This window comes from Prunus persica, chromosome G3, assembly GCF_000346465.2.
Source record: "Prunus persica cultivar Lovell chromosome G3, Prunus_persica_NCBIv2, whole genome shotgun sequence".
Classification (NCBI taxonomy): Eukaryota; Viridiplantae; Streptophyta; class Magnoliopsida; order Rosales; family Rosaceae; genus Prunus; species Prunus persica.
Window position 1 is genome coordinate 26,761,438 of NC_034011.1, and position 25,805 is coordinate 26,787,242.

A 25,805-nucleotide genomic window follows, 5' to 3' on the forward strand; every position below is an offset into this window, starting at 1 on the left:
TTTTTTTTTGGGGTATATAAATGAAACGTTTAAGGTGATTGCTGAGTTCTGATTTCTGATTGCTTTATGCTGACCGGACTAGAAGGAGGAGTATTTTTAAACAGGGCTCGTTTGTTTTCTTCCTTTAAGACAAAGACCTTGACATCAATGATTCAATGGCATGTGAACTTATCTTCCCCAAACGCGCATGTGGGGTATTCTAATTAACCTAGTTTTTTAAAAAGAAACTTTTAACTACTGACTGGGGTAAGTCTACTTGCACGAGTTATGTTGTCCACTTCACTTGATTAGCACATGATTTGGGATTATTTTTGACATCTAAGATTAAAAATGATGTTGATGATCATCATGATTTGCGTACTCAATCAGATAGGTGCAGAGTTTACTATATGTACATAATCATATCTTTGTGTTACATTAAGAATGGCGCATAATGGCATGTTACACTGTCCAATAAATCTCAAATCATACAATACCATTGACTCCTACCAATTTAATATATATTATAGTTTTTATCTGAGTGATCATCCCCTCTCTTGCGGACTAGAACCTTCAGCCCGCCGGCCATGTGAGCTGTCAGGCGCGGCACAAAAACCGGCTCAACAGACTCAACCGGTCTGATCTCGAACCGCCTGAGAATGGAAGCCACCACATATTTCATCTGAATAAAAGCCATGTCCTTCCCTAGACAAACCCTTGGACCTGCCTGAAACGTCGGTAACTTGTATGGGGATACCTTTTTCAATGCCGAGCTTTCCTTTTCCGGTTCCAGAAACCACCTATCCGGTCTGAATTCCAGTCGGTCCTTCCCCCACAGTGCTTCCATTCTGCCCATCCCATAGGGAAAATAGGTCACTCTATCTCCTGCCCGGACATGTGTACCGTCTGGCAGCAAGTCATCAGCTATGGCATGCTTCGAGTCCCAGGCTACGGGCGGATAAAGCCTCATGGACTCACAAAGGCATGCCTTCAACAATCTCAAATCCAACGATTCAAAATCTAGTATTCTTTCTCCGGCAGCGTCGATCTCTTTCACCACATCTTCCTCCACACCTGGTTGGCGGGAAAGCAACCAGAAGAGCCACGTCATTGCTGCTGAAGTTGTGTCCCTCCCCGCCATGATAAAGCTTATGACCATGTCCCTCGTCACCTCCTCCTCATGTCCCGCCATTATTAGCCGACTCAGGAGGTCTTCCTGACGAGTATCCGCCTCGCCTTCTTCCATCTTTTTCTTCCTGTTTTCAATTACATTCATGACATAGGCATGAACCTCTTCAACTGCTGCTCTAAGTCTTTGCTCTGAACCAACTCCGAGCCACCTCTTAATCTTCCAAATTATGAACATGGGCGCTGCTGCACGCCTTGCGCATATGTCTGAGGCTGTGTCGAAAGCTCTTGCAAGTGGTGGACTGGGTAGAGAGGGATCCAAGCAGCACCGATCAACCCCCAAAAAGACCTTACAAATCACATTGAATCCAAATCTTCTCAGCAATTCCTGCAAGTCCACAACTTGGGCTGTCATGGCCAGCGACTCCATGAGTGGCAACAATCCCTTTTCCACTTCTTCCTCCAAGGTGTTCATGATGTATTCACGCAAAGACTTGCTGCTGAACTCATGGCTAGCCAACTTGCGTTGGGTTCGCCAAAGCTCACCATCCACATTGAATATGCCACATCCCAGAAAATCTCCAAGAATTTCAGTGAAGGGTTTGCCTTTTGGGAAGTTGTTGAAGTTGGTTTTGAGCATGTACTCAACACTTTCGGGGTTGGCCGTGACGACGGTGCGTCGTGCACCAAACCGGTGCACGACGATGGTGTTGGTGGCTGATTGTGCTAGGAGGTCAGTGTACCAGTCCAAGAGGCGGTTGCGGTTGTTGCAGAAGGAAAGCAAGCAGCCAATGATGGGATAGCTTGGCGGGCCTTGGCAAGAAAGCTCGTAGGCTCGCCGGAATTCACAAAAAATAACGTGAAAAACATAGAGAAGAATCAGTGATAAGAAAACAAAGGATATATTAGGGTGTGTGAAGAGCCACATGGATATTCCCATCTTGACTTGGAACTCAAAATGAGGCTCTCAGAGGCTGTTGGTTTTTTAGTTTTAAGCGCTTTCAGACCAAGCAAAAACTAGCTTCCAGCAACCACAATGTTTTATAGGGTGTGAATTGGCCCCTTTTTTCTTTTTCTTTTTTCTTTTTTTAAAATTGTTTGGTACTGTTAGAGTGTGAATTGCCCATTTTTTTTATTTGTATGCATTTCAATAATAAAGTGCACAGTCGTCGGTGCATGTGTAAACCAATGATGGACGAATTACTATATCCCGAAAAACTTTTGATGGGTTAAAAATTTAGTTAGAGTTGTATAATAAAGGTCTCCCAACTTTCCGTTGGCACAAGCTCCCTCCTCTATAAGGGCGAATTCATCAAAAGACCAAATGTCTGATGTACTAACTCGCAAAGAAATTATTATATAGTACTAGAATATAGTTGCGTGGTATAATCCCTTTATGTAAGGTTAATAAAAACGTGAAATTCTTAACATGTCAAGATTCGAGAGTTAAAATTGTGTACCCTACTCAAATCAAATCATGTTGTATGCAAATACTCTTCTAGTGCCCAATTGATATTTTCATCTTTTACCTCCACTGAGTGAGGCCATTAAGCAGAATGTGACGCATCTCTGCACATCAAACAGGTTTTATGTTGACTATGAAAAACAGAAACCCAAAAGAAGATGCTCACGTGGGTTTGTTGTCCAAAATGAAATGATGCGATTAATCATCCATCGTGATCCTGGCACAATTTAAGGGAGTTTTACGCTAGGGAAATTTTAGCTATTCCCAATTGAATACATTATTGTGTTTACGACACTTTATCACGAGATGGTAAGGTGATAAAATGATGCAAGCACAAAGACAGACAGGTTACCATGCATATGTTTGATTGCATCAGATCGACAGTTCACCAAGATTATTCTGCACATTTTTGTGCGTTGCAAATTTCATTTTCGAAATATCAAAGACAGCTTATCTACGTAACACTGTCGCCATACGTACATATATATATATATATATGTAATGAGATTATGCCCATCCAATAGCTGGAGTTTGTTATCAACTTCATGAGGCAGCAGCACCCTTATCCAGCCAACAGGCTGTATAAACAAGTACACTTATGCACTAGATAGGATTATTATTAGAATGAGAGAGAGAGAGAGAGAGAGAGAGAGAAAGAGAGTGTGTGTGTGTGTGTGGCCTAGAAAGGAAATGCAAACCTGTCTGCTTCTTGCATCAAATCCACCCCTACCTTCACTCCCACCCCCCACACCTCTCAACCTCACGGTGTGTCACTTTTCTTCTCATGTTTTTATTCTGGGGTTGTACAGAGAGAGAGAGAGAGAGAGAGATTCAGACAGGTGTCTCTTTGTGTTTAATATGGACGATCCAAATTATATATGCTATCTTCCTCCCCTCCCTTCCACACAGTAGGAATCTATATGTTCCTTTCGTAGCCGACAACACTTTAAGAGGTCTCCACTCTCCCAGCTTACAAAAACGTGATCAAATTCACCCATTTTTTACTTTATTATTATTATTATTATTATTATTATTATTTAAACTAATTTTTTGGATCATGATTCGTCATATGCACACACACTACTCCACTAGTTTGTGCTGTGGCCCTGCGAGTGTGGGTCAGGCCAACTGATCATTCTGTTTTTGAGCTGAGATCATCAAGTCTGAATAATTCAAACTAGAGAGGGGAAAAACAGGCATCTTGTAATCAGGTGATTAAGACCAGTTATTTATGCATCATCGAGGTTATATATTCGAATTTCCTTATTTTATTATTTTTTAGGTGTCGACATTTTGATTTTTAATTTTCATTATAGTCTGATGAAAGGATTAATATAAGGAAAAAAAAAAAAAACACCCCACCGAAACCAAGTCATGGAATAACTCCCTCTGTATATTAAGAAACTTTTTTTCCACATCATGTGCAGTGTTATTGTTATGTTATGGCAGACACATCGAGCCGGAAGAAAGAAAAGACCAAAAGTAGGAATGCAGGACAGGCTTAGGTAAGCTTGAAACTTCATAGTACTCTACGAAAGTGACGGGGGAAATGGCTGGTTCATCCAAAGTGTGCTGCCTTTGGAAGCTCATGGAAAATTTGAAATGGAAAATTGATGGCTGATGGAGAAAGGAAACATTGGGAATGATTGGTGATTGATTAATCATTTCATAACGATCGGTGATGAGTTAACTGATAATAATTCCGTTTGATTTGATCTGTCTTTAATAATTTAACATTTGTTCACACCCGAGTCATTTTTGTGGCTCTTGCTCTTCTCGTCTCTTTCCCACGAAGCATGTAACACATATAATTAATTGGGAAGACCTTAAATTGAGACTCTGTCAAAGCAAAACTTTGATTAATCAGATCATGTTGCAACAAAATATCTTAAAGACTGCAACTGACCACCCAGAAATGAAAAACAAATCGTTTTCAGCTCCCACAATCATCTTAATTTACTAACACGTCCGGGAGGATAAGATTAGCGTTGCTGGCTTACTCGGACCGAAACTTAGAGATGACCAGCAGAAACTAAAATATTCAAGGCAAATAACACTCTGCATAATTAGAAAAAGCTTCAACAACCCTCTCAGGTCCAAACATCAAGAAGTGCACGCTAAAAGCATTTTTATTACTCGGCACATGGAAAGCATAAGGTCTGTCAATGTTGCACACAAGAAAGCAGCAGCCTCGGATAGATCAATTATTTCCTTTCTCGTGTTTGCTCTACAAATTCGAGTGACCAACTCGAACCTGCACGCGATGCCATGAAGTGTTCAGTATCCCTCTCAAGTTCCAAATGTCTTCCACTTTTTCAGGTTGGACATTTGCTGCTGAATCCACCTGCCCATCAATGAAACGGAGGAACGTGAGAAAGTGCCAACCATCGGCAAGGATATGAACATAATACAACTCACCAAAGAGTAATACTTTATAACAATTTAAAACAAAATAAAACAAAAAATTAGAGAACTAATTTGTTTCACTGGTTGGTTCTGTATAAAAAGAAACTGCAGATACGATAATAGGATTCAACATCAAAGATCCATAGATACAGATGCAGTAGGAGCACTATTGCATTTAGAACACTCTTGGTTAACACTCTCGAGTCAACACACGTCAACAAAACAAAGCAAGTGACAGGGACAAGAAGTTTTCAAGCTCAAACACGTGAATGGAACTAGAGTAAAAAAAATCGTACAAGTATATCAAAAGCTTCTTATGTTCACACAGTAATTCTGCAACTCAGCCAAAAAGAAAGTAGTATTTTGGGAGACCATTGAATAATCATAATGAAAAACTTTGAAACATGCGGATAATATTTGTTGTGTATAAAAAACTTTACATCCATATGCTTTTTTTATTTGTTAAGCATATAATAAACTGTCATGGAAGATATAGTCAGATGTTGGTTATTTATAATTAAGACTAAATAAGATTCTGTAAGCTAGAGACAAGCGCATAAGCTTACTCAAGAAGGGAAAAAGCTAATCAAGTAGACTAGTAAAAGACAGCAAACATCGGATCTGATGCATGATGCATGAAACACTAGGGATAGGTGGGGAAAAACCCCCTTGAGCCGTAAATCATAATTAAATCACACAAGGGAATACTTTTAAACACTGCTTCCATGATTCTACTAATTATTTAAAAGAGAGTTCATTGAGCTCTGAAACCTGACTAGGTCATGGGTCATACCGATTATTTTATGACATCCCACCCACTGCCGACGCAAGTACAAAACCATAAAATATATGTTTTTAGTTTTTAGTTGGAAATAAGGACCCCACAAAGGGAATGGTCTCTGGGCTGACAGTCCAACCACTGATCAAACTGGCCAAACCCTTTGATTGGTAATGGTTCCCAGAAATGGGCTAGTTGATAGTCCAGGTGAGCCATTAGTCTGGATGGAGCATAAAATGTTTGAGACCAAACTTTGCCAACCTAGTAATCTCTTTATGTAATTTCTGATATGGGCTATTTTAGATGGTATGCATCCTAATGATTTTCAGGACTAGATATTAATGGTCAATATGAGCTTCCTAGTTCACCAAATCTCATCGTGGTAAATAATCTATTAACAGAACAAACTAAACATACTGCTTTCGCAACAATCTCAGTGCTCTGTTGGACATCAGCCGTGGCCTCAAAAAGTACCCATGCCCATTTCTCACTGCTTGTGTGCTCTGAAATGTATGGGATTCCCGTCCTCTGATATCTAGAAGCCTCTATCCAGGTTTTTCCACCATCAACAGACACATCTACTCTCTCGATGCCACGACCTCCTCCTGATGCCGCATACCCGGTAATTTTTACCTGCACAATGTATGTTGTAAAAGGATTATCCAATAAATCATTGAGGGGCCAATCCCCACCATCTCAGTTACTGTGGCAGCATATCAATGGTCTAGAATCTGATCAAGAAATAAAGGGGAAGGAATCGTATCTTAACAAAAAAATTCACATCATTTGACAAGAAAGGTTGGAGGGGGGGTGCAATGCCATGAATGGTAGAAAAGAACTACATAATCATTCGGGTCACTTCATGACGAAACAGAATAACATGAAAATCCCAGCCTATTCAAATGATTGAGGAGACTTTGACCATTGGCATGCATGGTGCAACAGAACTGGTTGGATTGGGGCTAACAACTGAGATATTTGTGCATGCCATAATCCCAAGTAAAATAAACATATCCACTGAAATTTCCATATGAACTAACCTTCCCAGGCTTTATAGCATTGACATCCTCTAAAGAACAAATTACACACTGTGAATCAGCAAACACATAAGTTAGTCAATTAAGAATATATAAAAATCTGTAAGACAAACTGAGTATTGAACTTGTATTTGTAGGAATTTTGTTTCCTTTTCTAGGCTACGGAAATGTTGCACCTGTAATAATCTAAAGAAGGGTTATGGTTACCACAACTTTATAGTTATACACGCAACATTTAGCACAAGAAACACCAAGTATTCTAGCAGGAGTAGCAAATGTTCATACCTGGACGGGAAAATCCATTTGTGGCCTCCTGGTAGACCAATTAATGTTATCCCAGTTCACTGAAGGAGGAAACATTTTGTAATCTTTTTGCATAAAGAAACCCTACAAGATTGTGAAGGAAATTTGAATCACATAAAACTGTGAAAGGAGAAAACAAACAAAAGAATAACCGAAAAGAATCAGTTGAAGAATCCATTTCTAACCTGACATTCCTCAGTAATTAAATTAATAGAGTCAAGCCATTTAACAGAACGGGCACCAATAACACCCGGGACAATCACACGCAATGGATACCCATGATCCCTGTTAAGAGTCTTTGACATGATCAAAGAATATGAACCCAACATTAACATATATGAATTCCTTGTGACAAAAACTGCCTATTAGGCTGAAAGAAACAATGTCAAAAACACAAGCCAGACACACATGCAACAGGTACATATACAACCTATAGAGAATGTTTTGAACTATACGTCAGTTAACCACATTTAACATTAAACACAAAAGCCCACAACTTATTTGGGAATTCAAAACTCAAAATCTGCCAGGTCCCTGATTTTGAAGAATAACGAAGATACCAGGTTAATCAAAACAATAATTTGAAACACTAGCAACAAACCAGAAGCATGTGACTACAAGCATGGTTGAATGACACAATGGCAGAACTTTAAGATAGACAAGCAAACCATCCACTCTGCTAAACTTACCTCTCCATTCATCTCATAAGCAAGTAAAACATCTGCTTCTGGATTTGTGGCCTGAATTAGTGGAATTGATGCCTTGTAGGGGCCCCCATTTTCCTCCTATAATTTGTAGTCATTACTCACTATTAGAATGAGTATATAGTTACTTTTTGCAAACCGAATCTATGTAGTCTTTTGATCAAACAAAAAAAAACAGCCACAAAACAATAGAAAAGGCTTCAGATGAAAAAGTAAGTAATTATCCAAGTTTGTACCTTACACTTATCAACGCTTACAAATTCAACATGTTTTCCACCTGATTTAGTGGCACCTGTCAACTTGGGTATTCCGACAAGTTCAAGCACGTCAGCCAGTTTTGCACCACCCCATACAGCTGTAATGAGTTCAAACAATTATAACACAGTTACGTACTTAAATTAGCTAGGACATCTCTGACACTAAATTCATAGAAAAATAGATAACAATGATACATATGCATATTAAATCTAGTTGGAAATCAATAAAAGGGCTAACTCTAAAATTTATGCTAATTCATACATAAAGAGAGAGACTGAAGGCTGAAACTCATACACAAAAGAGCAACGAACCATTTCCTATAGCAGAAACATCCCACCCAACTCCCTTGACAGTCCGGGTTTTGCTCATGGCCGTCCTTCTATTACCTGCACACTGTGTAGCCCACATATACCAACCAAATCCCATCACAGTCTAACAAAAGCATATGTTGGTGAAAACCCAAATGCATAAGAAATAGCATAACGTACCTGTAGAGTGGCAGTGACATTATACTTGGGAAGCGCCCTGTAATTATTTTAATAACGCACAGTTTAAAAACTCAGTTTCATTATAATAAGCACACAATACACTGATAGATGGACATATACATATACGCACAGATACACGTGAAAGTGGCAAGAAATGACCTGATATCTTTCATGAAGAGGTGTTTGGGATTTTCTATTAATCCGGAGATGTAAACTGAGTAACTGCTTGGGAAAAGAGGTTGCAGAATGAGTTAGAATCCCTGAAACTGAAAAGATAAATGAAGAATTTGAAAGCTTTGGTTGATTATATGGACCTGTGGATTTCGTCCACTACTGGAATAGGACCGTGGTTCCTCTTGTAGAAGAAATCCACAGGAGTCACGTACGACGAAACCAAAGCTGAACGCGGTGGCTCCGCATTGAAAGGTTCCTGCAGTTGATTGATTGATTTTGAATATGTATTCATATCGAATCAAAGAAATGAAATTGAATAGAATTGCAGAAGAAGAAGAAGAAGAAGAAGAGGCTGGCCTTGGCATTGATTTGGAGGCTGGGATGTCGAGGTGGCTCCCGCGAGTAATCTGAAGGCCCTCTGACGCCAGGCATTCTTCTTCAACCTTCCTTGATGATGAGTTTTTTTCCAAATTTACAGAGAGAGATAGAAGAAAGGGTTGTGATTTCTGATTCTGATTCAGCAGAAATGGAGGAGCAAGCTAAGCTCCTTGGGGCTAACGAGTGACAGACAGATGGCCCTTTTCTGGGAATAATGGTCTTAGTGAATTGTGACGTTACGTTCCACAAGTGAGAGAGGTGCACTTGTTTGGACTTGGTGTTTGCCGCTTGCTGTGTTTGGGCCCCAGAGGTCCAAAACCCTTTTATTCTTATTCTTCAATTTAAATATCTTTTGCTCAAAACCATCGGCGCATTTTGTTTCCATACTAATCTTAATCCAACGGGCGTAATTTTGCATTCGAGCATGGACATTGTTTTGTTCTTCACATGAATTGGGTCAATTTGAAGAGGCAACATACGCATAAAAGAGGATCCAATTCTCATTTTCAAGCAACCAAAAACTAGATAATGTGCGAGACAACACCCCAAAAAAAAAAAAAAAAAAAAAAGGTTAATTGTCAAACATAAAACGTTCATATGGTTCTTATGGGCATGATTTTGACATCCAACTCCATGTCGTGTGTGATACAAGTGGATGTCGTCGATTATTTACTTAAAATCATTATTTGTTATGTTATTGTCTGCCATATTAAAGCCCTAGCTGCTTCCGAGACATTGGCTGTTGTTGTTGAGTAGGTTTCTCACTCTCGCACAGAATAGGCGTCTGCGGTGTTCCCGTTGTGGTGATTTTGCCATCTGAAACTGAACCTGAATGCGGAGAATGAGAAGCAGGCATTGCTTGATGATCTTTAGTTTGCAGAGGATGCGAAGCAGGCATTGCATGATGATCTGAAGCTGAGCCCGAATGTGGAGGCTTGGAAGCAGGCATTGCTTGATAATCAAATAAAGGGGCTGAAGGTAGAGGATTGGAAGCAGGCATTGCTTGATGATCAAATAATGGGGCTGAAGGTAGAGGATTGGAAGCAGGCATTTCTTGATGATCAGATGCTGAGCCTGAATGTGGAGGATGGGGAACTGGCAATCCTGGACCAGCTGAAACACGATGAAAAGGAAAGAGCGCGTTCAAAAGGAGAAGGAAAACCAAAGTTGAGCAAAATGCTGGAAGGTGGGAAATGGTGGAGGCCATGTTTGCTCAGAAGAAATTAAGGAATTTGTGTGTGTTGTTAACTGAATGTGGACACAGTATTTATAGGGCAGTAGCCAACTTCATGCAAATCATGCCCCCGGCATTTCGGCTCTAAGAATTACAACCAAACAAGAAACTTTTTGTAACTCTCACTCTTTTCTTGTTTTCAGCTTTCTTGTGCTTTAATTCCAAATTTTCAGTACAAAAATTGCTGCAAGCACTTCTCATACCAGTGAAAATTAGACTACTACTTCGGGATATGCATGCAACACAGCGTGCCTGCTGATCATTTTGTGTGTTGTGGAGGAGGCATGCCAAATAACTCTATAAAATATAAATTTGTAATGCAATATATACAGTTTAATTACCAAATAAATTTGTAATACAAGATTGACAAGCCAAAGTACTCAACTTATGAGTTACGACCCGTGCATCCTCAATCTGCAGAATTTACTTACAGCAAGGCTTTTACAGCAGAAAAAACTCTTAGCATATCCTCTTTATCTCTGTAGCTCTTTGCCGTGAGACGCAGGGCTGCCTGAATGAAACGTAAAATGAGCATCTTCATAAATCATAACAAACAATAAGGAAAGCGTGAATAAAACAACCAAAAATGAAGTCTAGTCAAAGCATAATATGCATAACATTCATGATGGCAGGACAAGGACAGAATTGATACATGAAATAGCTATGTTCCATAAGTGTCAAGCAACTAACAAAGACCAGGAAGTCAATCAGTCAAACCTATTCTTTGTTCCATAAGACCATGGATAAAGAGCAATGATTTTTCTTCTGTATAAAATAAGCACAGGTTTCCTAAGGAAAAATTATACGTAATAAAAAGAGTATAATTCTGTGAGACTACATCTTCGAAAGTACACTTATAAATGAAACATAGAAAGGAGGTGATACCTTTTCACAGTGCTTTGGATTTTGACTATCTTCCTGGTGTTGTTAAAACTTTCTTTGCACCAGTGATCTGTGTTGCATGTTTCAGAAGAGTTGTGTAGTCTTGACTTCTTGACCATTCATCAATTTCACGAGCACGTAGAACGGGCAGAGGATGTGAAAGTTGCCTCGTTTGAGCATTTCTGGACAGCATGAGTTAAAACAGTCAACCCTAGGATGTGCATAACCAAACAAAGGGTGCTATACGTATGCTGCCACGTACCTTATATACCACCCTACTGGGCTTGAAGAAGCTTTGTCATAGGAGCGAGCTTGTTCCAAAAATGCATCCACATTTAGTTGATCAGCCAGAGAAGGGCAGCCCCCAGCTAATTTCATTAGAACAGAGATGACCACCTCTTGTGGGCACATAAAAGTAGATCTCAGAAAATCAAGATAACCAATATGAAACAGCAAGTTTATTGGAAAACAAGTAGCTACAATGAGGTTGTATACCTTTGGGTCTTGTGCAACAAGAAGGGCTGCACGATCACAAGTTAGCTCTGCTGCTCGAAGCCAACGAAATAACTGTTCTTCTAAACTCTGAGCAATCATCCCACCAAGCCCTATGAATAACACAAGTATTCAAAACAATACCTACGCATCTCTTCAGGAAGACTCTTGGGGGATGCAAATTATTATGGATCAACTATGACTATGACAATAAAGGCAAATGGCGCTCAATTAACACAATCAAATACAACAAAAGTAATCAAATTACCTTAACTAAGTATAAAAGTATCTGGCACCTTACCAGGTATGGTATAAGCTCCAAGGGTAAGAATATTTGCAAATGTCAGCCATACACCATGGTCGCATTTGAGATGACCCAACTCATGAGCCAAAACAGCCTAATTTCAAGTTAAACTGCGGATATTAAAACCTGCATCATTTGAAGACAGTACTCCTACAAGATCTAAAAGGTACATGATTCGCACCCACTCCCCTCCCCCCGCGCGCATACACACACACAAAAACACATGCACAAGTTTGGGTTACAACATACATTAAGTGTGTGTATTGAGTGTTTACGCGTGTACAGATAGACAGATAGAACGTGGTAATGTTCCGATCTTACTACAGACCCTAGATAATGCATGTATTTAAAGCACACTCATTTCCAATTATAATATATGTATGCTGTATGCAGGGAAAAACCCAGAGAGAAACAGTTATGAAACTAATTTATGAATGAAGTTGAACATCAAAGCCAACTTCCAAAAGAAAAAACATCAGCAGAAAACCTTGACTGAGAACTGAGAGAAAGTAAGGATGAAAATACAAAATACGGGTTGAGCAATCAACATCAAAGAGAAAATTGATCACCTGTAACTCTTCTCGAGTCAAAAGCTCCACAAGGCTAGTATGAACAACAACAAATGGCTTTTTACCACTTATTGCTAAGGTATATGCATTTGGTACAGGACTTTGACGAACATATAGATCAGGAGCATCAATATTGAGGATTTCCGCGGCCTCAACCATCAATTGATGTAGGCCAGAAAGCTGATAAAACAAAAATAATACAAAATTATTGCAATAGCTTTTCTTTTTTGCTTTTCCCAAAGACAAGTTTTCCACTGGCAAGAGATGATAAACTGAACTAACCTGATCTTTAGAAACAAGAAGGGATGTTCCAATATTCTCCAGAAGCATGACTTGCTCTGCAACGGATCCTGCAACAGCCATAAAAACAAATTCAGAAAGAAGAAAAAAAAACCCAAGTCTTTAGCAAACACAGTTTGACACAAGTTTAATTGTACACCACATTAGAGGCCTATTACCTAGAAGAATCTTTCCAAGCTCATTCAATCCTGGAATCGCCCTCAAAATCAGCGTGTTCTGCGTAATAAGGAAATAAAATTCCAAGCATATAGAAAGCATTACGTGCATAGAAGAAACATTACCAAATAGCAATGTTCGAAAAATCGCTAGGCGGTTTTTTTTTATAGTTATTTTGTATCATTATAAATTATAAATTTATACCAAAATCATGCAAAATAAAAGGATATATAAATTATAAAGTACCATAATTGATAAAAAAAAAATGGGAAAAAAGTTAAGCATAAAGCATATAATAGTACTACAAAGAAAAATACTTGAAATGAAAGGCTAAGCCTCTCAGTCTAACTCTTCCTCCTCTACATATCCCTCCAAGACTCTCTCGGTATCGGACTCAAACTCAACATCCTCGTCACTCAGAGGAGAGAGAGGCAGCGTGGTTTTCTTTAAAGTCAGGAAAAAAAAAAAATTGAAATAAAAGGACGCCGCCTAGGCCGATTTTTCAAACACTGCCAAAGAAAAATACTTGAAATGAAAGGCTAAGCCTCTCACTCTACATATCCCTCCAAGACTCTCTCGGTACCGGACTCAAAACTCAATATCCTCGTCACTCTCAGAGGAGAGAGATGCAGCATGCTTTTCTTTAAAGTCAGGGGAAAGAGAGAGAACAAAAACAAAAAAAAGGACGCCGCCTAGGCGGCCGCCTAGCGCCTAGGCCGATTTTTCGAATACTGCCAAAGAAAAATACTTGAAATGAAAGGCTAAGCCTCTCACTCTACATATCCCTCCAAGACTCTCTCGGTATCGGACTCAAAACTCAATATCCTCGTCACTCTCAGAGGAGAGAGAGGCAGCATGGTTTTCTTTAAAGTCAGGGGAAAGAAAAAAAAAAAAAAAAAAAAGGATGCCGCCTAGGGTATCCCTCCAAGACTCTCTCGGTATCGGACTCAAAACTCAATATCCTCGTCACTCTCAGAGGAGAAAGAGGCAGCGTGGTTTTCTTTAAAGTCGGGAAAAAAAAAAAAAAAGGACGCCGCCTAGGCGGCCGCCTAGCGCCTAGGCCGATTTTTCGAACACTGCCAAATAGCTAATCCAAATACAAATTAGCAACGGCAAGAATTATGCACCGTTAACATTTCTACTTTCTGTAGAGGAAAACTGAGAGTGAGTCAATAAGGACTTTGAATCAACTGACTTAGGCTGTTAAGCTGTGGCTTTTGTTTTCACAGTATTTTCTTATTTTTCTAGAGAAACAAATGCCACTGACCATACAAAATATTATTCCTCACAGAGTAAACAACTAATCACACCTGTTTGTCGAGAGGGTGCCGAAAGTCATCGGCATCGAGGTTGCGAAAGACAACCGAGGAAGCTCTGCAGACGACAGCTCTATCTCTCCGATACTTCTTGACGGAGCCGAATTCAATAGTAGGTGAACCAAACCTCACATGATCGGAAGCTATGGAGCTAAAACTGATAGAATTAGGGTTCTGCGTCAGGCACAGAGAAGAGAGGGACACGGAAGCCATGGAAGCGCGCAGACAGAGCCTCTGAAGTCTGAACTGATTAACAGTAGAGGCGTATAATATTAAAGCCTAAACTCCATTTTCTGCTTATCAGGTCTAATTTGACTGAACATGCGTCCTCCAGCCCTCAAGCGTTTGTACGTTTGTGTCCACAGCCGTTCATATGGTGACCGTTTGGCGCCATTTCGCTTTCAGTTGACCGGAGTTGGTTTTTTTTTTTTTGGTTTGTAGCGGGTAGGGGCAAAGAGGACAATAACTCATAAGGCCCAAAAAGAGCAAATATATCGGCCCAAACCAATCCATCTGGTTGGACCGTACAGTCTAAAAAAATAAAGAGTGGGTTGAAGTGGCCCAATTTAACCTACTCCGTTTCACCAACGGAGACGACGTCGTTTAATTACAGTGTTTAACCAGTTTCACGTTCATCGATCTTCGTGATCAATCTACTTTCCTCTTCAAGTCGCAGAGTGTTCGAACAAAGTCGTAGATTTCTGGGTCCGTGATAGATACAGCCATGTTAGTTCCCTAACCTAAGCTAGCTAGGGTTTTGTTTACATTGATGAACCCATGTTAGTTCCCTAACCTAAGTTAGCTAGGGTTTTGTTTACATTGATAAAGCCATGTTAACATAAGCTAACTAATTTAATGAATATTATGTTAAGGTTTACAACAGTCAGCTATGTTCTTTTGATGTTTTCTTTTGCATAGTGTGTTAGAAGACTGGATTTTTAATAGAATTTCCTCCATCTTTTGTTATTAAAAAAAGGAGGAAATCGGTGAATCGTCCGCCGACGCCGGATGTTATGGAGAATCAAGGAAAAGAGCCCACTTTTCAAGAGCTTATCAACATCGAGGTTTGTTTTTTCCATCTTTTTTTTTTCTTTTTCACTGAAAGTCTGAGATTATTCCTTTCTCCTTTGTTTGCTGAGTTAGCTTAGCGTTTTCCGGTTGGTGGTTGAATTTTCAGTTGATTGAGAGCGGTGAAAAAGAGAGATTAATGGAGCTTCTGAGGGAAAGGCTAATAGAATGTGGGTGGAAGGATGAAATGAAAGCTCTTTGCAGGTATTATACTACTTTTTTTTTTCTTTTCTTTTTTTCTGTTTTGAGGTCACCACTATTGCCCAGTTACTTTCTTTACACCTAAACTCCTTGACCCACATCTGCTTCTAAACCACGACCAATGAGAATGATATGGCATTGTTATGATTGGAGAGGTTTATGGTGCAAAATGACTTTTGTCCGATAACAATTACAATTCTGTGATCAATTCATAACGAGTGTATGGAAATTCAGTAAAAATAAATTTCGTTGTTTGATAAGTAATTTCGAGGGGGAGTTATATTTTATGATGTTTGTGGGGACCCTCGAAATGAATGAGGAACCTGAAGATGCAGAACAATTGGAAGTCTCTTTGCACACCCTCACTGGATTTATGATGCCACAAAACTATGGCCCATGTTATTAAAAATCAAATAAATCCAGTTACAGTGGTGATCAATTTGGCCAGCACTCATAACTTTAGGTAGACTCTTTTGCCATACACTTGAGGAAGATTGTTTTGAGCTCATGGTGGCTAATGAAACTAAGCTCACTTGCAAAAGACGGTTCTGAGGGTTGCTGGTTACTCTACAAGACTACTAATTGAGGCTGATTTCCATGTTCTTCCTCTGGGAGATTGCGTTATGGTTTTAGGGGCTCGATGGTTTCGTAACCTGGAATCTTGTCTTCGGGATTTCAGCAGCTTCGTGATGGAATCCTCTATCAATGGTCAACGCTGCATAGTATATGGGAAAATGAAGGAACCAAATGGCTAACTAAGCTATTGGTGTTTGATTATATAGTTGTATTAAAAAACTAAGTGTTCTAGTTATGATGTTTGCGAATAGAATTGGATGCTAAGATAGCCTCAGCCATGAGTTATAAATTTGAATAGTGCGAAGTTGTTTCTTTATGTTGAACATAAGGTTTATATGCACTCAACCAAGTGTTTACCATCAAGGTTGCTAATTGGACATCTTTCAACCCATGTGTATCTTTTTTATGTTAGGGCGTTTATAAAGAAAAAAGGGAGGAACAATGTTACTGTGGATGACCTTGTACATGTAATCACCCCAAAGGGCAGAGGTAAATCTTTCTTTTTTCCTTTTGATTGTCTACATGATTGCATGTTTTTCTTGGAATTTTATGATTACTTTGTTCTAAATATCACCTTCTTGGAAAACTTGACATGAAGGGAGGAGAGTTGGGCATCGCCGTAAAATGCGCTTTTAGTGTCCACAAGGGAGCAGGAAGTGTCTAGATTATGGTGTTTCTGAGGAATTTTAATGAAGACGGGTGGGTGGTTGGTGTTGGTTAGAGTGGTAGTCTCATACTATGTGGTATGGGTAGGTTAGGAAGCTGCATGCCTGCAATTGTGGGTTCTGTCAGAGCCAGGGGGTGGTGGTTTTCTGGACCTTGGTGATGGTGGTTGTATGTGCTGATGGTGTGGCTGTTTTCTTTTAGTGATCATTAGGGACAGCAAAACCCCTTTAGTGTAGTCTGAGAACTCGCAAAATTAGTTTAAATGATGTTTCATCTCTCCATGTTCATTAGTATTTGACCTTCACTGAAATCAATCTAATAGGGTGGATTCTTGGCTTCGCTAATACTAGAAATATCTAGAGTACTCACTTTAATCTCCACTGGTTTACATTATATGTATAGAATACATTTGTACACAATGGCTTTCTGTTTGTTTTTATTCTTGCAACTTTGATGGGTTTCTTTCAAACGCTATCCTCTGTAAGTGAGACTCGGCTTCACTTGGACAAATGGGATAAGGTGTCATCCCATTTGTCCCAATGAAACTGACCAACTTGATGATACGGGCAGTCAAGGGAAGGAACTCTTAGAATGAAAAGAGATTCAGTTACCTGGATTTGATTTGACATAATCTCACCCACATTCATGTCATGCTGTTGTTGATCCCCTGTTTGCCAATAAATCCTCACTTCTCCCTACCTATAAGTGAATGAATCCTACTGTTTGAATTTGTTATTCCCTTTTGCATTGTATTGCCCTAACAATTGTAAATTCGTCAACTCTTTTCCCCGACAGCCTCCATTCCCGATTCCATAAAGGCTGAGCTTTTGCAAAGAATTCGCACGTTTCTCGTATCAGCAGCTCTTTGATGCGGCACCATGGTTGCTAACTGTGACAATAGTAGGAATATGATGATGAAGCCTTTGCTGAATGAAACTCATTTGAAAACTAGTTCAGCATTGCAAAGTGCCAACATCTGTTCAATTGCTTGGAGGGTGGGTCAACTGTTATTTCTGGGAATTAAAGCTGCACGCATGAGAATTGTATCATTGTTTATGGAAAGCAACTTAACTCACATTTTTCCCATGTAATAATATTTATATATAATACAATTGTTCTTGCGGTTTGTCTTTTTTTCTAAAGTGATCACTTCATAAGAAATTTATAGTGTCGTATGCAGCTCATGGATGTTGAATTGAAAGAACATCGAGCATTCTTCTTCTTCCCCCTTTTTTTTTTCCAATAAAACTAAGAAAAACCAGCACGCGAACATCTCCATGGGCGGTTGCATATAAAAATAAATTTGTTTTTAGTTTCTTGCATATAAAGACTCACGCGTACTTAATATATATTTTAATAATTTCTCTCATGGGATGGGATGGGATGGGAGGGAGGGGTTTGGGAAATTAAAATTAAGTTTCCTCTTGTGCTACCCTGCTTTAAAATAAAATAATAATTTATTCTCAATTAATGCTGATAAATAATGGGAAAGAATCGGGATTTCGGGTATCCCAAATATTTTGTGTGCTGATTAATCAATTAACTCCATATTCGTAAAGGAAATTTTTGAAAAAAAAAACAGAAACAATCAATCACTATGATTTTGTTTCCTTATTCGTGACCAGAGACGGGAGCACAATCCCTCCCGTATAAAGGAGATATCCGTAAACCTCCTTTCTTTTCATCATCCCATGATCTAAACCTAATATAAAGAACCATAAACCTCCCTCTTTTTCTTATCTGCATTGAATCTTAATCTACATAGTGAGAAGAAGCCATCGAAACTAAGGTTCTTCCTTCTTGCACCATTATTTAGTTTCAACACTTCTGTTCTTACTTCTTTGTCTTAAGAAATCCTTTGTTATAATTCTGTATACGTTGATTTATGTTCGGATTGTTGTGTTCATGAATTAGTTTGTCTGTCATTGATATATTCTGATGAACTGATAAGAACGAAGACTTATCGGTTATGCTTATGGTATGTGTTTCTTAAAAGAAAACGCCTTTAGTTTGATAATATGTACGGGGAGGGGGTTTGAACTCGGCGATGTAATATGTTCTAACATGATCTTATCTTGCTGTTTTTTTCTTAGAACAAAAACATAGACATGGGTCGACGTAAGACAAAGCTAGCTTTGGAGCTGATTCAGGACGACAAAGCTCGCAAGGTTACTTTTCGGAAGAGAAAGAATGGATTGTTTAAGAAGGCTTTTGAGTTAACCACCCTTTGTGATGTGAAGGTGTGTACAATCGTTTATGAGAAGAAATCCGAGGGCAAACTGGCCCCTCCTCAAACCTTCCCTGCGAAATTTGAAGAGGTGAAGGAAATCATTGACAAGTACAAGTCCAATTCATCAAAGATCAAGAAAGTTCAGAACTTGGCTGACTTTTATGCCACCCAAACAATGCAAGTTAAGAAAGAGATTGTGAAACTACGCACCAAGAGTTATGAAGAGAAGTATCCTACATGGGACGACCGTCTTAATGAGTATTCATTGGACCAAATGCAAGAGCTTTTAAACAATTTAGAGGCCAAAATTCAAGCTGCCCACAAGATACACAACATGATGATGATCGATTCAAAGAAACCTGCAATACAAGATTATATACCCCCAATGGTGAGTGAGTACCCTTTAATTCTCAACTTTCTCTCTAACTCTTTTTCTTGAACATACATTTTTTTTTATACAAGCGATACTCTAAGATACTCTAACTCACTGCTCTAGCCAACTGGTCTAACCCACGTATGGTATATATTCTTATTTTGGTGCTAATAATTAGCATGCTCCTTTTTCTTTGACATAATGTGCAGGCCTTGGTTCAAAGCAACCTAGACCCTCCATTTCTTTCAATGGTTGATGATCAGAACCCTAGTAATTATGGTTCAATGGGGATGAGCGAAAGTGGCTGGGATCAATTTGCATCTGCAAGCACTTCATGGGCCAATAACAACATTCAGTATGCTCCATCAAATGTTTCGGATTATAAGGGCACGACATCTATCTGGGATTATGACCTGTTTGGAATTGATGCAGTTCCTCTGCAATATGGAAATATGGAGGAGAAGCCGACATTCTATAATAATAATCCCATGCAACCACCATATATGCACGACCCGATATTGTCCAGTGCTGCTACGACATCTCAAGTTGAACAACAACAACTAAGCGTTGAACATGCTCTGGACGTGCCTCCAATAAATGTTGCATATGATGAACCGCTTTCTCTATCCTTGCAACCAAGTCATACCGATTGTCCAGTCTCGGCAGCTTCTTTTTCATTTGAATATCAACAGTTTGCTACTTCATCTCAGTCTGAATCTCAATCTCAATCTCAATCTCAATCTCAATCTTATGTTGATGATCAAGTGCGCATGTTGTACGACAGCATGTTCCAATTCAAACAGAACAACGTATCCACGTATAAATAGGCCTCAGGGTACTTGGGGGGATTTGGGTTTTAAGGTTCGTTCAACTTTTATTCAGTATAGGCTAGACAAGGAGTTCCGGCTATTTTGAAACTTTGGCTCTCTTTTTTGATAGAGATACTATATATAGAAGCTTTGGCTTGCTTGAAGATATGTACTTGTTAATCTATTAGGCGTCACCCTATTTGAATTCTATAAATATCACTAACTAGTTTTATTAATATAGTATTATTTCTCTTCTCAAGTTCAATTCGGGGGGCAAATTGTCATCCCAAAGCAAAATTCCTTGTTTGGGTTTTTTTGCGTCGGATGCTTTTTCTCTTGTTTACATTGGATCCCTTGTCTTATCATAATTATGCACCCTTTTTTCGATTTTCCCGCAAAAGCCTTTACAAGTTTTACCAATATCTATGTTATTGCCCTAGAATTGATAGAAATCACAAACGCATGCCGGATTTGAGCCCTTGGAAGAGACTTAAGTTACTATATGAGTAAAGAAGAAGGTAGATGCTCTCCAAATTGACCAAACCAACACAAGGAACAACCCAATAGATTAGAGACACATCGCATCAAGGACTTGACCTTCAGAGGTTTTACCACTCCTACATTACATTACAGAGCAGTCATATCCCTTTTACATCTTGCGACTTCATTTTTCATCATCATAAAACCCGAGCTCTCAAATGTTGTACAACTTAAACAAGTATCTTCACAAGAGACACACACTTATTCAGCAGGCTCTCACTCACGCTAAGCACTATATAACTCCACAAGATAAAGTAAATACCAGACTTAACCCCCAAGCTTGCGCTCCATGGAAAAGCTGTTGAAAGCACACAGCTGACATGCACCACAAAAAACCTACTACATCGGCATCTTGCTGCCAACATTTAGCTTATGCTGCAGAGCCCGCTTGTTCGCATAGGTCCAATAGATCCAGGGTCTGAAAAATCATCAAATAGGTTCGTATGAAGCCAGTAAAATTTAACTCAAAGAAGAAAACAATGCAACCAGTGACTTAGGTGCCATACCTCAGGAATTGACAGCTCAAGACGAAACTTGGGACCATCATAGTGGTGCAAGACTGGCCTGAAGGCATCTTCTTCCAAAGCCTTGCAGAGTTTCCTAACGCGGATCCTTACCTAATAATTATTTATATGGAAGATAAATGCCATCAATAAATTGGATAAATGGCTCTCAAACCCAAAGACGAAAAGAAGATAAATGCCAAAAACCAAAAGAACAAAGCTTTCTTTATCGTTACAAATTCTACCTGAGCAGGAAATCTCGACTCGCCTTTACATTTCTTGTCTTCCCAAGCAGTTGGATCAATGTTTGAACCACCAAAGCTTGCTGCCTGCATAAAAGCAATTGAAAACGGATCAAATAATAAGCTAAGATGATAGCCAAGTCAGCATACATGCTATACCACCAAGAATATTCCAGCCAAAACATATGAATGAATACAATATATAGGAAGTTTGAGAACAAACCTCGAAAATGCCATGCAGTTGGTGTGTTGTATAGTTGTAGAGAAACAAAGGCAAGCCTGGTGTTATTGCCCGAACAGAATCCCTATATCTTGGAGGTAAACCTATTATATAGATATAAAGATTAACACAAACACAAAGAAGGAATAAAAACTGTATAATTTATAAGCATAATCTGCATTTATTGGTAACTCCATTAATTAAGTTGCATGGGTAGAGGAATATGTACAAACATCATAAACCATTTCATCCAGTGTATTTTATTCCTAGTTATAACTTTTATGCATTCAAACCCTTAAGGATCCCTTTACATGAACTATTATCTCTGTAAAGACTGCAAATGCAGAGAATGCAAGCTAAGAATTAGTCATTTTAACCTATACCTTAAGTTATAACCCACAATCTTTATAAATAAATAAATAAAACTAAAAAAAATTACAAATCTAAAACAGATTCTTAAGGAAGATAAGAATAAATCAAATTTACCAAATAATTGTCGCTTTAAATCCTCCTGCATTGTGTCATTGTTACACACAAAGATGTAACCTCCAAGCACCTCATTTCTCGGGAGCGTCTCGGTTGCCGGCAAGGTCTTGAACCTTTTTTCAACTGTATTTGCAGATTCATTGTTGATATTGCTGTTGTTGATTTCTTTGTTGCTGTACTTGTTACCAGTCATGTTTCCCACAACACTTGCATTGTTTTTCTGGTAAACTGCATTCATGTTATAAATACCATTCCTAAAGGAACTTTTGCTCACATTTTCATTTACTTTAGAGTCCAAGCTCAGCATATTAAAGTTAAGGCTTTCAAATTTGTTATCTTCCTGGAACCCAAATTTATCCCTTGCCCTTGTCTCGGCTGGGCCCTTTGAAAGATCAAGGTTATTCATACGCTCGCCCTTTACCCTTGTCTGCTCAGCCAACTTTGAAGCGGCCATAAACCATTTTTGATCTTCTGCGACTTTTGACTGTCCTCGAAGCTCATCACCCAATTGCCAAAAGCTGTTCATGCTGTCCATCTTGCAAAATATACTCGGATTGACAGATCCTACAAAACGGTTTTTCAGAAACCAGAAAAAGAACTTTTTTTTTATGAGAAGGAGAAAGAGAAATTAACTTAACAGCTCAAAGAATAAAAAATGGGATTGAGAACAGAAAAATCAGTTAAACCCAAAAAAGTTAAAGCATATAGTAAATAGGTATAATAATGCAAAGCATGCTTATCTAATTTTAGAAAAGCACAAAGGCAGTGATAACGGAACAAATGCTGATAGGAACTTTGATTAAACAGCATTAAAGGAAGATTCTATAAATTAAGAAAAGATAAGGGGACAACATTCATAATTGGCTCACATAAGTAGCATATACTGAAAAGATGAACCATATTAGTTCAATGCTGAGTTGAACGGAAGAGGATAAGAGAATCATGAGAACAGCTCATATGTTCATGAAAGAAAGAGTCATGTTACCATCATATACATGCACAAAAGAAAAAAGAAGTGGATGAAAATAAAGATTTACGAGATAAATTGGCAGATAAGGTAATACTAACTTTCGCAAGTAAATAAACATGCTGTTTTACCATTTTATAAGTGCAAAATAACTATTAATCAAAAGAAAAGTACAAATATTTTATATAAAAAATCAAAAAAGATGATTTTGAGATACTCATGTCAATGTACAGCATGATTTAGAACTGACCCAGACACCTGAAGAAGCTAAATATTTGAGTTTCGTAGTTTTCTTTCTGCATTTACTCCATTTTCCAACCAACCAAACAAGTAAAAGAAAAAATTTACACCGACTAAAAAGTCAACCAAATTACAGAAAATAAAAAAAATTGGAACAACGCAAGTTCCAACTACCAACATTACTCCAAATCCGAAGCTGAAAATGAACTAATCAGCTGCAAAAAGACATAAATCCAAAAGGTTTCCTACACATCAACGTATATGTAACAAATTCAAAGATCCAAAACACGCATTTGAGATTAGAACAATAAGAAGGGTAAAGCAACAGAAATTGAGGAGGAGAAAATGCAATTCGCAAAATGTGACAAGTAATTACCAATTAACAGAGAGAAGAAGCACACAAAAGCTTCAATTACTAGCTTAAAGAAGAAAAGTGAAGGGCTTAAGGCCTTGATTTTGTGTAGTAAGAGTGAATTTTTGAAGCTTTAGAGAACCCTAGATTTGGGGATCAGAAAGAAGCTCACCTTACCTTTTATCTGCTTTGCCCTGTGAACCCGGAAGACACGACAGAGGAGGAGTGCAGCTGGATCTTTATTGTTATATATATGGTACAGTTTACCGGAAATGCCCTTGCAGGTTTGGTGAATCACATCCGTTGCCACTCCGGGTTTTCATTTTGAATCTCTTTTTTTGTGGTCACAAAGTAGTCACGATTCAATTAACGGGTGTACTTGATAAAGTAGTTATGTAGAATGTATTGACCATTAAATGCTTGGACAATTTCACTAGCCACAATGATACTTCAAGTTACGTCTTTCTAATTGTAAAAGACCATTCCAAATTACTCAAATTATCTACAAAATTTTCTGTGGAGTAAATAACTTGTGTTAGGTTCAAGTGATAAAGACTTTAATGCTAGAGAAATGTTCATCTAAATTCATACCTAGTATTTAATAGATTTAAACAACAAAAATCCACAAACGATAGTCTAAGAAACTCTAAATTAATAAAATATACAGAGTGGAGGACTTGAATTCAGGTATAAGTGTGTGGACTCATTGCTTAATCAATGTGAGCACCCTTGTTAAATACCAACATTTTGCCATATTTTTTTGTTTTTTTGTTATGAGAAATTGTAGGATTGCATTTATAATTTAGCCCAAAAAACCACTAGACACAAACGACCAATAGAAACTAGCAAAATGGAAATTCAATAACGAAGAGATCTAACATCAAAGATAATTTTGAGCTCATCTATTAATGATCACGCACGATTGAAAAAATTTGCAAAATGGTGGTAGAGATTCGACGCTAAAACGCAGATAGAGATCTAACGTCGAGATGTATTCACATGTGATGAGTGGAGGAAAATCATAACAAAACGAAAATAGATAGGGGAATCCTTATGTCTCTGAAAATGAGATAAGAGAGGAAGAACAATGGCTTCCTCCTCTCAAAATGAAAACAACTCTAGATGGATTTTTGGAAGAGAAGGGGACTAGGGTTTTCAGGAGCTTTTCAATTGCAGATCAACATTTGCCTTGTTTAAATGAAGTCTCTAATTAAAGTGTTGGTCAAATAAGAAACAATTAGACACAACAATTAACCTCGAAATTAAGTGAAATACTATGGGGATAAATCCAATGAGGAACAAAATGACAAAGGAGGGACGTGGTATGTGCAGACGATGTGCACATTCAATTCAGATGAACTACTTGGAATTTAATTCATTTTATATTTTTCTGTTCAGATGAGTTCGAAATTAGATTCCAGTAGTTTTTGGAATGTTGCGATGTGGCTCTGTCTGTCTGTCGGCAAGACTGGCGGGAGACGAGAGCCTCAGAGTAGTAATACTATCACTGTGTGCTTCCTCCGCAAACGAGCTTTGTCGTTTTTCCTGATCCATTTGGAAAATAACCATGAAATTCGCTGGCCTGGTCGCATATAAACTACAAGTAGTGTCGACAACTATCGACTTGTAATAATAATAATAATCCAGATAATACTTTTCTTTCTACCAATAGATAGAATTAATAAAATAATAATAATAATGATTGGTTAATGTAATTAGGAAGAAGAGTCTCCTATTAAATGTCTGTTGAGCTGCAGACCACAACTTGTTTAAGCGGTTTTTTTAAATGAAGTTGGTGGGAACGGGAATGGGAATGGGATTCGGGTTGGGATTGGTTGGCATGTGACGTTTGGGTTGTTGAATCAACATCAAAACGGGGACACTTTTATTTCATGTGCCTTCCTCACCTTTTTGGTAAAAAAAATATCACCAAAATATCTCTGTCTCTCTCTCTCTCCCTCATACGTGGACAGTGGAAGTT

General features: G+C 38.5%; 6 protein-coding genes across 11 annotated transcripts; 2 read left to right on the top strand and 4 right to left on the bottom strand.

The window, feature by feature from the left end:
- Positions 38–2,455, bottom strand: LOC18783641 (cytochrome P450 94B3). Its single transcript, XM_007214972.2, has one exon. The coding sequence runs from the start codon at positions 2,045–2,047 to the stop codon at positions 494–496; it is 1,554 nt and encodes a 517-aa protein (XP_007215034.1). The 5' UTR covers positions 2,048–2,455; the 3' UTR covers positions 38–493.
- On the bottom strand, positions 4,404–9,385 carry LOC18781756 (sulfite oxidase). The gene is made up of 12 exons (XM_007215435.2): positions 9,078–9,385; positions 8,861–8,976; positions 8,706–8,768; positions 8,547–8,583; positions 8,370–8,451; positions 8,037–8,155; positions 7,786–7,881; positions 7,282–7,392; positions 7,079–7,180; positions 6,797–6,844; positions 6,174–6,389; positions 4,404–4,916 (listed from the first exon to the last, which is right to left on the bottom strand). Exons 1-12 carry the CDS (start codon positions 9,150–9,152, stop codon positions 4,800–4,802), a joined length of 1,182 nt encoding a protein of 393 aa, XP_007215497.1. The 5' UTR covers positions 9,153–9,385; the 3' UTR covers positions 4,404–4,799.
- On the bottom strand, positions 10,618–14,702 carry LOC18782187 (protease HtpX homolog). 3 transcript variants are annotated; one of them, XR_002270624.1, is made up of 10 exons: positions 14,346–14,697; positions 13,038–13,095; positions 12,862–12,929; positions 12,580–12,759; positions 12,008–12,104; positions 11,710–11,819; positions 11,477–11,610; positions 11,218–11,396; positions 11,050–11,097; positions 10,618–10,843 (listed from the first exon to the last, which is right to left on the bottom strand). XR_002270624.1 is itself a non-coding variant. In XM_007215588.2 (9 exons), exons 1-8 carry the CDS (start codon positions 14,562–14,564, stop codon positions 11,243–11,245), a joined length of 1,020 nt encoding a protein of 339 aa, XP_007215650.1. In that variant the 5' UTR covers positions 14,565–14,696; the 3' UTR covers positions 10,618–10,843; positions 11,218–11,242. The 3 variants fall into 3 exon arrangements, 2 of the variants coding, with proteins under 2 accessions (XP_007215650.1, XP_020414674.1); XM_007215588.2 differs by lacking the exon at positions 11,050–11,097 and having other exon boundaries at positions 14,346–14,696; XM_020559085.1 differs by lacking the exons at positions 10,618–10,843; positions 11,050–11,097; positions 11,218–11,396 and having other exon boundaries at positions 11,489–11,612; positions 14,346–14,702.
- On the top strand, positions 14,921–18,023 carry LOC18782326 (transcription and mRNA export factor SUS1). Of its 2 annotated transcripts, none has more exons than XM_007217133.2 (5): positions 14,921–15,077; positions 15,328–15,415; positions 15,529–15,623; positions 16,609–16,685; positions 17,658–18,023. In XM_007217133.2, coding segments are annotated over exons 1-5 (336 nt in total). In that variant the 5' UTR covers positions 14,921–15,075; the 3' UTR covers positions 17,732–18,023. The 2 variants fall into 2 exon arrangements, with proteins under 2 accessions (XP_007217195.1, XP_020414675.1); XM_020559086.1 differs by having other exon boundaries at positions 14,992–15,130.
- Positions 18,793–21,049, top strand: LOC18783833 (agamous-like MADS-box protein AGL82). Its single transcript, XM_007216822.2, has 2 exons — positions 18,793–19,480; positions 19,675–21,049. The coding sequence occupies exons 1-2, from the start codon at positions 18,971–18,973 to the stop codon at positions 20,290–20,292; spliced, it is 1,128 nt and encodes a 375-aa protein (XP_007216884.2). The 5' UTR covers positions 18,793–18,970; the 3' UTR covers positions 20,293–21,049.
- LOC18783528 (B2 protein) lies at positions 20,799–24,095 on the bottom strand. 3 transcript variants are annotated; one of them, XM_007215694.2, is made up of 6 exons: positions 24,002–24,095; positions 22,266–22,829; positions 21,783–21,883; positions 21,563–21,646; positions 21,321–21,431; positions 20,799–21,232 (listed from the first exon to the last, which is right to left on the bottom strand). In XM_007215694.2, exons 2-6 carry the CDS (start codon positions 22,798–22,800, stop codon positions 21,185–21,187), a joined length of 879 nt encoding a protein of 292 aa, XP_007215756.1. In that variant the 5' UTR covers positions 22,801–22,829; positions 24,002–24,095; the 3' UTR covers positions 20,799–21,184. The 3 variants fall into 3 exon arrangements, with proteins under 3 accessions (XP_007215756.1, XP_007215755.1, XP_007215757.1); XM_007215693.2 differs by having other exon boundaries at positions 23,997–24,083; XM_007215695.2 differs by having other exon boundaries at positions 23,849–24,042.

Bases quoted from the DNA above. Each gene is read 5' to 3' on its own strand.
- LOC18782326 (XM_007217133.2), top strand. The intron at 15,416-15,528 runs GTTTGTTTTTTC...TTGAATTTTCAG, and splicing joins AAGAGCTTATCAACATCGAG to TTGATTGAGAGCGGTGAAAA. The intron at 15,624-16,608 runs GTATTATACTAC...TTTTTATGTTAG, and splicing joins GAAATGAAAGCTCTTTGCAG to GGCGTTTATAAAGAAAAAAG.
- LOC18781756 (XM_007215435.2), bottom strand. From the start codon at position 9,152: ATGCCTGGCGTCAGAGGGCCTTCAGATTACTCGCGGGAGCCACCTCGA. The intron at 7,393-7,785 runs GTAAGTTTAGCA...ATCATGTCAAAG, and splicing joins CTTATGAGATGAATGGAGAG to ACTCTTAACAGGGATCATGG. The intron at 6,845-7,078 runs GTATGAACATTT...GCTGATTCACAG, and splicing joins AAATGGATTTTCCCGTCCAG to TGTGTAATTTGTTCTTTAGA.
- LOC18783528 (XM_007215694.2), bottom strand. From the start codon at position 22,800: ATGGACAGCATGAACAGCTTTTGGCAATTGGGTGATGAGCTTCGAGGA. The intron at 21,884-22,265 runs GTAAATTTGATT...TCTATATAATAG, and splicing joins TTTAAAGCGACAATTATTTG to GTTTACCTCCAAGATATAGG. The intron at 21,432-21,562 runs GTAGAATTTGTA...AATAATTATTAG, and splicing joins AGTCGAGATTTCCTGCTCAG to GTAAGGATCCGCGTTAGGAA.
- LOC18783833 (XM_007216822.2), top strand. From the start codon at position 18,971: ATGGGTCGACGTAAGACAAAGCTAGCTTTGGAGCTGATTCAGGACGAC. The intron at 19,481-19,674 runs GTGAGTGAGTAC...CATAATGTGCAG, and splicing joins AAGATTATATACCCCCAATG to GCCTTGGTTCAAAGCAACCT.
- LOC18783641 (XM_007214972.2), bottom strand. From the start codon at position 2,047: ATGGGAATATCCATGTGGCTCTTCACACACCCTAATATATCCTTTGTT.
- LOC18782187 (XM_007215588.2), bottom strand. From the start codon at position 14,564: ATGGCTTCCGTGTCCCTCTCTTCTCTGTGCCTGACGCAGAACCCTAAT. The intron at 12,105-12,579 runs GTGATCAATTTT...ACTTGAAATTAG, and splicing joins TGACTCGAGAAGAGTTACAG to GCTGTTTTGGCTCATGAGTT. The intron at 11,820-12,007 runs GTAAGGTGCCAG...TGTTATTCATAG, and splicing joins TGGAGCTTATACCATACCTG to GGCTTGGTGGGATGATTGCT.